Raw genomic sequence first — 13,015 nt, 5'->3', positions numbered from 1 at the left:
TTATTTTAGAAACAATAAAAATTTGAAATGTTTGAAATAATGTGCTCTGCTGATGCAGGAGGTAGAACTTCCAGCAGTAGCTCAATGGGATAAAGGGTGCAGATATCTAAGTCAAGATTTTCAAAAAACAGGTGTCTAAAGGTTGTTATGGTCATATTTAGATTCCTGAATAGGCAGTATGATATGCAAAGATTGTGAGCACCCAACTCCCACTGTAGTCACTGGGGAGATGCTGGAAGCTCAACGTTTTTGAAAATAATATATATACACCCCTACCCCGATATAACGCGACCCGATAGAACACGAAATTGGATATAACGCGGTAAAGCAGCGCTCCAGGGGGGCGGGACTGCGCGCTCTGGCGGATCAAAGCAAGTTCAATATAACGCGGTTTCACCTATAACGCGGTACGATTTTTTGGCTCCCGAGGACAGCATTATATCGGGGTAGAGGTGTATATTTCTTTAGGTTTCCAAATATGAACTTAGAAGCCTAACTCTAGGTCCCCATTCTGAAAAATCTTGGTCCTGGAAACTGGAGGACTCCTTTCACCAGACTACAAAAATTTCCAGGTCTGACAAACATTGGGATGAATAATGTTTTTCTATACTAGAGAGGGGAGCAGGCACAAGAAATCTGTTCCCTAATCTCCTGTTTGCACCTGTGAAGTGGGTACCCATAATTGAGCTATATAACTCTAGAACCCAAAGGAGCCAAATCAGGTCAAAGGTGGGGACTACACACAATATCAGCAGATCCAAAGCAGTGCAGGATAGTGTCATGCTAAACATGCAGAGCACAAGCGCCTCATGTTAAAGGTAAACATGTGGCCCTACACTCCTGGAAACAACACGCCTGTTCATGGCTTCCACAGACATAATGTCTTCAGAGCATATTAGGCCATGTCCTGCTTAAATTCATTTTAAGGCTCTCCTGATTTCAAGAGTGTACTAGATTCACTCCATTCTAACCTGGAATTGAGAGTAGAAAAGAAATGTGAGGGAATAGTACTAATCTGGATGAAAAGTGTGATAAACTTTAGGGAGAAGAACAGGAAAGGTACAGAGTACAACTGAATCCTTATAGAACACCAGAGAGGGTGGCAAAGAAAGGAAATGTTACTTACCTTACAGTAACTTGAGATGTTTTGTTGCTATGGGTGCTCCACTATAGAATCATAGAATATCAGGGTTGGAAGGGACCTCAGGAGGTCATCTAGTCCAACCCCCTGCTCAAAGCAGGACCAGTCCCCACACAGTTTTTTTTTTCCCCAGTTCCCTAAATGGCCCCCTCAAGGATTGAATTCATAACCCTGGGTTTAGCAAGCCAATGCTGTAGCACAGGGCCTACAGGCCACAGGCCTGTAAGATATTTAGCTGAGGCAAACAAGGCCTCAGGCCTCAAGATATGCTGTCACGAGTAGCTAACCAATGAATGAGTCTATGTCACAAGATGAAACAGTTACAATAGATATGTTAATGCTGATATTTAGGAAATATATACTGTAATATACCATTTAATTCCATTTAAAATACGTTTGGGATTATTGCAGACATAGTGTGTCAGCAATGTATTTACCACAAGTTGTTATGGTGACTGAGTGACATAAATGTCACTGGGGAGAAGGGATAGCTCAGTGGTTTGAGCATTGGCCTGCTAAACCCAGGGTTGTGAGTTCAATCCTTGAGGGGGCCATTTAGGGATCTGGGGCAAAAATCTGTCTGGGGATTGGCCCTGCTTTGAGCAGGGGGTTGGACTAGATGATCTCCTGGGGTCCCTTCCAACCCTGATATTCTAGGATAACGAGATTAAGAGGAACTAACAAGTTAACCTTTGAAAAACAGGCACCACAAAATTAGTGGGGTGTGGAAGTATGGAAAAGGGATTGAAATTTTCATAAATATGTATGAACCTCAATGGGCATCAGCACAACAAATTATAAAAGTGTATTCCGGATTGCATGCCTTGGGAGACACCAGTGTGACAACCATTGTTGATGATGATGAGGAAGATAATGACTGATACTTTGGGGTTCCCGAGCAGGAGATGTGAGTGAGGGCTGAATATTTGGTACTATTGCTCTATCTGCTGTTGTATTTTAGGGCTTGTGGGATTGTTCATCTGTTTAGTGGATTTGTTAATCAATAGACTGGTGATAAATTGCAAGTGTTTCCTGTGTGATCCTCAAGTCTCTCATTCTAATAATACTGGTAATAATCTTCCTGATGCTGTAGCCACTCAGGAGACTGAACCCTTATCGACTACTGTAGTTTAAGAGATTAACCAATAATCAATACACCAATCCATCAATTAGGTTAAAACACTTCACCATGTTCAAATTGTCAGATTGGTTAGTCCATTTAAAAAAAAAACAATTTTATTAAAAAGTCTACTGTTACAAAGGAGGTCAATGATTTTTCAGTGTCTCTTCACTTCCTTTTCAGTCCACTGTGTCTAGCATACTAACATATAAAATCCTACTTTCTCTCTATTCTTAGATAGTCCAGTGGTGTCATATTGTTGTCAATTGACACAACAGCAAAAATTAACAGTGAGGCACGCTCTGGCATGTGGTTTAATACTATGTTGATTGCTGATAACCCAGAAGAGCTTTCATTAAAATAAAGAGCTAGCTTCATTCTAACAAAGGTCCATATGCTAAATCTTGAAAAATGCAGCTCAACACTTAAAGACTAATGTGCTTTCTAATTCCCTATTCACACCTTATTGGGTATATATACACATGTATAATCCTGTTTACACAACAGTATTAATTTTACAAAATAAGTGTTACAATCTAATTGTAAACATGCCTGGGGTACTAAGCAAATATTCCTTTAATGATCTACAACAACAGAGGAAAAATACTATTCAAGCTAAATAGAAAAAACAACACTGTACATATACAAAAAAGTGTATAAGGATGCTCAAGTAACTCAACCACTTTATCTTTCCTGTGTGCAGTAGAAGAATCTTATGTTGCATCTACATTTCCAAATGTATTTCTACATTTTATTGCTGAATCTAATCATCAGGGTGCTTTTAAAAAAAACTAAATATTTATAACTATTAATATTAAATTGTTGATTCTAAGCCACACTGTGTGAGATACTGTTAAGAATAAAATTCAAGCCAGTGAATTTTGTGTGTGTATATGTTTTTTTAAATTTTGTATGTATTATTGTTATTGTTGGTATTACTGTGGTAGTGCTGAAGAGTGAAAAGATTCCAATTAGGGATCAGGGACCTATTGTGCGGGACACTGTACAAGCGCACACACATAAAACAAAAAAGATCCAAGAAGGATGGAGAGCCAAAGCCATTTCTGCCACTTCCTAAACAAGAACAATGTGTTTGATGGGAACAAACTTGTATCCTCTGCTGCAGTTCTGCAGAGGCTAGTGCAGCCTCAGTACTGAAAGAACCCCATGATCTCTGCATAGGGTTAAAAGAGCGACAGTACATGTAGTAGATTGCTGATGGGGCACAGAGCTCATTTTTTCTCCTAAAGCAGCCACAATGCTGCTTTGTTTTGGTGTATTACCCTGCTGAAGAACAATTACATGATACAAAGCCAGCTCACAAAAGCTAATGCACCCATTACTCATACATACCCAGAATTTAGTATTATAGTATATACAGTGAACCAAAATACTGCATATGTGAAGCAGGCCAAGTTATGGTTGCTGTGAGAATAGAGTCTCATATTTAGTACAGAAAAGATCAAAGAAAATGCATCTTACCTTAAACAAGCAGCGACAGACATATTCATACACCATATGTTTTAATGAGCTGATAAGAGACATAATTCTTTCTTCAGTATTTTCTGAATCCTGAAAAAAAGTAGTTTGAACATGAAAAGTTCAACTGGACAAAAACATGTATTTATGTATGTATGTGCAAATACTTAGAGTGCACAATGGGCACTTAGGGCTGAGGATCCAGCCCATGTGTTTAAAGTCAGACATCTAAATAAGTGGCCTAATTTTCAGAGTTGTTGAGCACTCAGATTTCCTACTGAGCTCACTTGCAGCCCCCAATGACTGTATTTAATGTCCCAAAACATAGATTTAGAGGTCTAAATTTAAGTACTCAGATATGAACATTCTGGCTTTAGTCATGGAAAATAGGCTGAATATTCAAAACATCTGTGACAAATTCCAGGGGATCTGAACCTGCAACCATTTGCACATAAACTATTACACTTCCCACTGCACTACTCAGATACTACACCAAGGAAAATAGACTAAACTGACAACCCAGGAGACTATTTCTCTAAACCACAGACCAGGCACATTGCAGGAAGCAATAGCACAAGTTTCTCCACACTGCCCCACCCATGCTTTAAACCAGCCTTGAAGGAACCACATCTAAGAATGAAAGAATAGTTAATTCTCCATTCTCATTAAAACCTTGGTCTCCAATAGCCTTCGTATGCTGATAGCTTGCCCTCACTGCTGACTTATTAATTATTAATTATTATTATTATACATTTAAATTGCAGTTGCATCTAGACACTCAACCCAGGTTGGGCCACATTGTACCAGGCATTATACAAAATATCAAGAAAATGACAGTCCTAGTCCCCAAAGCATTTACTATCTAAAAGACAAAAATAGCAGGAGGATGAAACAAACAAGGGTGTCAGGGTGAGGGTTGAGGAGATGGGGGTGTAATAAAAATAATAATATCTGTACGGTTTTTGCCTAAGCAGCAGCAGCAAGCACAATTTGCACATGCTTAGCCATTATCAGGTTGCCGTGTACTGTAAGCATTATGAGGAAGGACTCGAAGAAGGATAATGTGGCTTTACAGATTGACTTAATGTGAAGTTTTCCCATATCTATAGGGCAATACAGGAGAAAGCTTGAAGACACTTGTCAGAGTAGTAGAAAAGCAGGTAATCAACTTTACAATAGGATATTAGGGTGGATAGGTAGTATGGTGCTAAATTGTGAAAGGTTTTGAAAATAAAGACAAGAAGTTAGTGTTTGATGTTATGGAAAGAGGTGGGGCCAGTGGAGGATTGCAGGGAAAGGGCTTTATATAGTCAGAGTAATGAGCCAGCAAAATGATCTTAGCAGCAGCATTTTGAATGGCCTTGAAGGGGTGGGAGGAGGTAAAGTTGAAAGCATCGAGGCCAGAGAGATTCAGAAATAGAGGTATGAGACATTCAAGGTTTGGACAAGAGTTTTGGAAGTGGCGGGGGGGAAGAAGGCAGAGAGAAAAGATCAGATCTTGGAAATGTGGTTCAGGAAGAAGTGGCAACATTTAGTCACAGCCTTAATTTGTGGGGTTAATGAGAAGGCTGAGCTGAAGATGAATCCAAGATTACGGGCCTGAGCAACAGGGAGGGTGTTTGTATTATCCACCATGATAAACGGGGGACAGAATGGGCTTGCGGGGACAGGAACTATGTTTTGGTCATGCTAGATTAGGTTGTATTCAAACTAGTGAAAGGTTCCATTTCCTCTTACTAAACTACTGAAACTTTTAGAACCCCAAGCCTTTGCTCCTTCCCTTATTCTGTCCCTTACTGGTAGAATTTGCTTTATTCACAGATTAGCTAATCACTGAAGAGCCCACAATTAAATAAATAAAACCTCAAGATTCCCTATAGTCAACCTTGCTTTTTCATATGTACTGTAATCTTAGCCAAAGAGCCTAAACTACAAAAAAAGAGGTTACTTGGGTGGTGCAGTAACTAGAGTTCTTCAAGATGTGTTCTCTTCAGGTGTACCTACGCCCTATGCTTTTGATCAGAGATTTCTGGTAGCAGTATCCATTCAGCCCGTGCATATGCCTCACACATCCTTGTGTCCCAGGCCGAGGCTACATGGGGCTGTGTCGGTGAACCATCCTCTGTTCCTTTTCCACTGCAAAGACCCACAGGGGAGGCTCTGAATCTGAGGGGAAGGAGGACAGGTATTGGAACACCCACAGAGACACCCATCTGAAAAAATTCCTGTCACTGCAAAAAGTGAGTTACTGCTCCTTCAGGTGACTCCCAAGCAGCACCCCACTAAAGAGAGGGGAGGTTCAAAGCAGAGTCCAATACAGAAGAATTGCATTGCCTACATCAGCATCTGATCTTTCCCCAGGCACCAGGGCATAATGATTAGAGAAAGTATGAACAGAGGAAGTTGCCACTCCACAAATGTCTGCAATTGGTACATCCTTTAATATGGCCACAGATGTAGATAGTGCTCCCGTGGAATGTGTTATCACTCTCAGGGGAGGCTGAACATGAATTCTATTGTAACAGATCTTAATACAACCAGAGATCCACTTTGATAACCTCTATTTTGAAATTACTGAACTCTTGTTTCTGTCAGCAATGGATGCAAATAATCTAGGAGATCTTCTAAATGGTTCAGTCCTATCTAGATAGAAGGCTAATGCCCTCCTGACATCTAGGGTATGGAATATGGCTTCTTGACTAATCTGATGCAGTTTGGGGAAAAACACAGGAGATGAATGGTTTGATTAATATGAAATTCTAAAGACACCTTAAGTAAAAATCTTGGATGAGTCCATAGTGACACTTTCTTTCTGGTGAATAACATAAATGTTGGTACTGCCATTAAAGCCCCCAATTCTCCAACTCTTCAGGGAGAAGTGATAGCTACCAGGAAGGCTGTCTTCAAATGATAAATCTAATAGAAAACACATAGCTAATGGCTCAAAAGGATGTTTCACAAGGCAATTAAGGACTAGGTTCAGGTTCCAGCTAGGAGTAGGATCTCTGACTTTTGGGGAGATATTTGAAAAACCTCTTAGGAATCTTGCTATAGTTGGGTGAGCAAAGAGTGAAAAACCCTCTAGGGGTGTGTGAAAAGCTGTTATTGCTATTAAGTGAACCTTAATGGAATTCATAGAAAGACTGGATATTTTCTAACTGGTCATCCAATATCTTAAGAAGAAGAGAGCGAGTTGGCGAAATCTGATGATAGTTACATCAAAGATAATATTGTTTTCATTTCTGGAGGTTAGTATTTCTTATAGATTCTTTTCTGCTATTTAATACAATGTGTTGTACCTCTGACAAACAGGATATCTCTATTCCTGAGAGCCATCAAGGAAACATACTTGGAGCCCTAGAAGGATCCTGTCAACGGGGGTGAAATGTTCAATTGGCATCCTAAGTCAGTAGGCAAGGACCAATTGGAAACTGCTGTGAAGAGTGAGAGGTCAGTCTCACTAGACAGGAATACCAAACTTGTCTTGGCCATGTTGGTGCTATCAATGTGACTCTGGCCTGATTTTGTTCGATCTTGCTGAGAACCGTTAACAGTAATGGTGTTGGTGGATACATGTAGAGAAGTCCTTTCATCCATGAGATGAGAAAAGCATTCCTCAGGGACTGGGGATTAAGACCTCCTCTGGAGCAATACCTGATGCAATTTGCGTTGGCTGCCATGGCAAACAGAGCGATCTCCAGGAAACCCCAGGCTAAGAACATCTTGTGGAAGATTTGGGAGTTCAGTTCCCAATCATAATTTAGAAAGAAATGAATGTTGAGGTTGTCTGTCCTGGTGTTCTGAATATCATAGAATCATAGAAGATTAGGGTTGGAAGAGACCTCAGGAGGTCATCTAGTCCAATCCCCTGCCCAACTAAACCCCAAATATGTGTGAGGTAATAAACTGAGATGACTATCTGGTTGGCTATGCACCAATTCCAGAGTTTTATCAATTCAGCACAGGGAGATAAGGAATATTCTCCTCCTTGACAGTTGATATAATACATGCAAGCCACATTGTCTGTCATTATCCTTACTGACTTGGATCTGATTAGAGGTAGAAAGTGTATGCAAGCATTTTTGACTGCTCTCAATTCCAAAAGATTGATGTGGAGAAGCTGCTCTTATAGTAACCATTTGACCTGCACCTTATGAGGGCCCAGATGTGCCCCCCAAACCAAAAGTGAAGCATCAAATATTATCACTCTGGTAGGAGGATTCTGAAAGAATGGAACAACATGCACAGGTTTTTGTCAGGTCCTTCCACCAGCTGAGTGAACGTAAGAACCCATTGGGGAACAGACAGTAACTAGCATAGGCTCTGCTTCCTTGGTTTGAAGCCACCCCTGTAGACCTCGGAGATGTAATCCGGCATGCTGCACTACAAAGATGCAAGCTGGCATATATCCCAGCAGTTGAAGATAAGTTACTTGAGGAGAGCCCTGAATCTTTGAGATGAAATTCACTAATGCAAGAAATCTGCTGGAAGAGAGATACATTCTGCCTGTCACTGTATCCAGGGGGGTTCCTATGAAGTTTAGACACTGTAGTGGAGTCACAAGGACTTTTTGAGGTTGATTTGAAGGCCCAGGCTGTGAAACAGAGAACATGTCATTTTACTAACAGTAACACTTGCTGATACTATTTTCTCTGATCAACAATTATATCCAAATGACACACATGATCAGCAATTACTACCAGAATCTCTGGGAGTACTCATGGGACAGAAGATAGGCTGAAAGGCCGCAACCTGGAGGGTAGTGCTTGTTGTTGATTAGAAAACAAGGAACCCTCTTTGTGTGAAGGGTGAATAGCGATATGAAAATATGCATCTTTTAGGTCGACAGTCGTGAACCAATCTCCTAAATCTAATGAGGGAATTATTGCTACAAGGGTCGTCATCATGAATTTCTGCTGTTTTACATATTTGTTTAGAGACCTGAGGTCTAAAACTGGCCTTCATCCTCCCTACTTTTTGGGAATCAGGAAGTATTTTGAATAGACTCTCCTTTTTCTGTGCTGTACGGGAATTGGTTCTATTGCTACTAAACATATAAGTGAGGCCACCTCTAGTGCCAGCAATGGATTGTGATGGGGTCCTGAAGAGCTATGCGGAGGATGAATAGGTAGGAGGGATAGACTTGAAATCAATAGTGTAATCAGATATTATGACTTCCAAAACCCATTTGTCTGATGTTACATTCTCCATGCAGCCTGAAAATGGGAGAGGCAGCATCCATAAGGAGGGAGGAGGGTATGATGTTCCAACTGTAAAACCCTGTTGATTGAATGGGTGTGATTCTTGATCAAGCCACCAAAACTGTCGCATGGAGGTTGTAAATGGCTGAGAAGATATAGCTATAGCTGAAAGAGGTTTTGTTTTTAGACTATCTTGGTCTCTTGGTTGCGGGTTCAGATGGTCTATGATAAGTTGCATATGGGGCTGGGTGTGCTCTTTGTGGCATCTGAGACCTATTAAATCTCCTCTTATTTACAGGAGTATACATACTTATGGATCTCAGCAGAGCTCTCAAGTCCTTTAAAGTGTGGAGAGATCTAGCCATCAAGTCTTGCAACTGCAAAGGGGAGGTCTTTGATGGCACTCTGGACTTCTCTGGGGAAGCCTAATACCTGGAGCCAAGACACTCTTCTCATGACCAGAGTGATAGATATAGACCATGCTGCAGTATCTGCAGCATTCAAGGAGGCCTGGAACGATGTCTTTGCCAGGAACTGACCACGTTGTATAATGGCCTTTAATTGGTCACAATGTACCTCTAGCAAGTGCTCAATAATGCAAATGAATTTGTTGCAATTTAAATAGTCTTATATGACTCTGAGTGCCTAAAGGTTCGCTATTCTGAAGTGTGGCTAAAGAGTAAGATTTGTGTCCAGAAAGATCAAGCTTCCTGTGATCCTTAGTGTACGGGGCGGACTTTGAGCTATGTTGTCTGCCTTGTTCATTAATGGTCTCAACTACTAGGGAATTCAGAGCCAAGTGAGAAAATACAAACTCCAATTCCATGACAGGGACATAATACGTTTTATCTGCCCTCTTGCAGGTAGGCTGGGGTATGCCAAACTGTCTTAGTGGGCTCCATCAGAGCTTCATTGACTGGAACGGCAATTCTCATAGATGTCAAAGTGTGTAAAATATCTAGAAATTTATGATGGGACTCCTGAACCTCCTCTAAGCCTGTCAGCAATTTGCTTAATCAGGTCCCGAAACTGTCTGAAGTTATCCATCATAGAAAATGGTGGAAGCATCACAGTTTCATCAGGCAATGAGGAGGAAATATTAGTAAGAGGTGTCACCTCCTTATTCAGCCTTGCTTCTTGAAGGTCACCTCTGGCATAGGTGGTAGTAGAGGAGTTTGAGGAGAATGGGCCCTTCTCTTTTCCTTTCCACTGCGAAGACCTCATTGCAAATTGTTGATCATAGATCACCCATGGTCCCAGCAAGGCCACTGAGGGGGCCTATATGGCATAGGTGGAGGCATCCGTCTGTGTTCCTGATATGTGATGTCATTTGAGGTCTATACTTCTGTAATACATCAATGTAGAGGGGAGAGCTAAGTGTCTTAGAATAGACAAGGGAATCGTGCACTGAAATTTAAGAATCTAAGGAGTCCTCTTCCACATATTCCAAAGGGAGCACAGATGTTCAGCTTGCAAAGCAAATGGGGGGAGTAAGGTACTCCAGATGACTGAGTGGTAGATTGTCCGTGGAGTAGGTGACCAAGAGAGTCTTGATGCTGACAAACCCCCAGCACCGATTAACAAAGGAGACTCAAGCGTCAAACATACTATCAGGTCTTTAGGGTACCTAAATTCTTGGAGTATTGATGTTGTCGAAGACAGGGTTGAGTGAGAACCTGTGGAGGATGGCTTTGGTACCAATGCAGGTGGTACCGAGTGTTGGGGTATGTAATGGTTAAGTAAAAATCTGGGTAACCACTATAGGGAGTAAAGGCACAGGCAGGGACTGTCTCTTCACTTGATAAAGTTGCCACCATTTTCCCTCCCCTTCTGCTTGTTAAGAATAGATACGTGTTGCAGCTGCATAAGGAATGTGGTTGTCTTACGGATACCTGTTGAGTGAAGAAGTGTTATCTCCCCACTCGCTTCCTTTCCCAGCTACATAAACAAGCTCGAGGTCATGGCCCCTTCCTCCCTCCCCAGTGAACTGCTGATTAAGGGAACTTATGGCTACAATTGCTGCAAAGAAATGTATCTTCAAGGTAAAAAGGTCTGTAGAATATGCTTAATGCTGTAAACAGTAAATGGGCAGATATAATTATATTCAGTATATAGCTATTAATATTCATTATATGGGCATTCATATTATTAAATAAGGATTTGGGGAGTGTTGTAGTAAATGTGGGTATTTACATATTAACTTAGATAAAAGAGCATGAGGTGATTAACTCAGTGCTTACTCGACAATTGGGTCGAGGGGAACAATACCGCAATAAAGAAGTCCATTTACTCAATCCACCTCTGGGTCCCCCTCTTCCTTCTTTTCATTTGAGCACTTGGCATGGGAGTGAGATGCCTCTATTTCCATCAGTATGGTAGGTAACCAAGTGGTCTTTGATACTGCTGACTTTCATGTTACCAGCACCTAGTGTTGTTTAGGGACATGCTTAGAACTCTTCTCAACAGTGTCTCTGCCACTTTGGGTACGGGTACCCAAAAACAGTGCTGAGTCTCTGTTAGACAACTGACTCCTCTTTGCCTTTGCAGTACCGACATCACTCAGTGCCTGCAAGGAACTCCCCTTGGAACTTGAGGTCTCAGTAGCCTTCTTGTGCATTGGTAACTGAACTCTTCTTGGAGATTTACTCCTTACCTCCTTCGGCTTAGAAGCAGATGCCGAGGCTACCAATGCTGAGGACTTCAGTACCATAGATGTATTCAGTGCTGCAGTACTGCCTATCTCTCTAGCAGTCTCTGGTGACTGAGACCTTGATGTGGATGGGGCACTGGCGGTACTGGGAAGTCTATGCCCCGGGGGCGGGGCGGGGGGGGGGGGTGTCCTCCATCCCTGGATCCGAAACTGGTTATAGAACTTTCTCTATCATCAGGAGTTTAAACTTGATCTCCCTATTTTTACGGAATCTACCCTTGAAGGAAGTACAGATTTGGAAGATATGAATATCACTCAAACAGTGGAGGCACTGGGAATGCCTGTCACTGATCAGAATAGCTTCATGGCAGGAAAGGCATCTCTTGAATCCCGGGGAGGCCCAGCATTACTGAGCAAAATAATGAAAAAGACCCCTAGAAGAGGAAAGTGGTTAAAAATTACCTAATACATAAAATATATGTATTTTCATAGATACAATTAGGTAAGAGAGAGAGAGGAAAAAGAAAAAGAAAAAAAGGGAACGGTTCCAACAGCTATAACCATTAAAAAATAATTAGTTAGCATATAGTTAGTTAACTAATTGCTAAATATTAGAGATAACAAGTAGACTCCATCTCAGGGCAAAGGTGGCTGAAAAGGAACTGAGGGAAGTTTGCCCACGCAGCCCCATATAACCTCGGCAGGGAGCACAAGGATGTATGGGGCACATCCCCAGGCCCAACGGGCACAGCTACTGAAAATCTCTGATCAAAGGCACAGGGGGCAGGTGCATCTGATATGGAGCACCCACAAAGACACTACTCAAAGAAGAATGGATGTTACTTGATTTTGAGTGTTGCAACAAGGATATGACTCCTACATACTGAAAGTAAATACATATATTTGGAATGTATAATGTATAGCTGTACAACATGTCCATATTAATGTTATGTTATTCTTTAAAAACATCTAGAGCACTTACGAATTTTTAAAAACCACAAGCATATTGATCTCTCTCCAGCATTCACAGCTTCAAAAAAACAGGACATACCTGCTTGCTTTGCAAAGCCCTTTGGAAAAGTCGTAGGAAAGCAGCCAAACTAAAACGGTACATGTTATTAATTTTGGACAAGTCAGAGATAATAAAGTACATCTTGCTGGCACTCTCAGCTAGAGGGAGATAGGCATCCCTCTCCTGTGGATAAAAAGAAAAAATACTCAGGATCAGTACTCTACTGCCATCTAAGGGTCACTGAATAAATACTTGTTCAACCTAGCAAAAAACCACTCAGATGCATTCTACAACTTCAGAATGTACCATAATCAATTACATTAAAATCAAAGATATTTTGGTTCCTAACATATTTTAAACTCTACTACACTAAAAAATTAATCCACATACAAATATGAATTAAACAAGTTAA

General features: G+C 41.1%; 1 protein-coding gene across 1 annotated transcript in view; it reads right to left on the bottom strand.

The window, feature by feature from the left end:
- DYNC2H1 (dynein cytoplasmic 2 heavy chain 1) overlaps positions 1-13,015 on the bottom strand; it is a 367,402-nt gene that overhangs the window by 188,810 nt on the left and 165,577 nt on the right. The window contains exons 69-70 of the mRNA XM_029911951.1: positions 12,643-12,786; positions 3,744-3,833 (exon numbers count right to left, since the gene is read on the bottom strand). Of these exons, the coding sequence (XP_029767811.1) occupies positions 3,744-3,833; positions 12,643-12,786 (234 nt within the window). The remainder of the gene's footprint in view (positions 1-3,743; positions 3,834-12,642; positions 12,787-13,015) is intronic.

The sequence above is a fragment of the Terrapene carolina genome, unplaced genomic scaffold, assembly GCF_002925995.2.
Source record: "Terrapene carolina triunguis isolate 2854851 unplaced genomic scaffold, T_m_triunguis-2.0 Scaffold138, whole genome shotgun sequence".
Classification (NCBI taxonomy): domain Eukaryota; kingdom Metazoa; phylum Chordata; order Testudines; family Emydidae; genus Terrapene; species Terrapene triunguis.
This window is presented reverse-complemented; position numbering and strand designations above follow the sequence as displayed.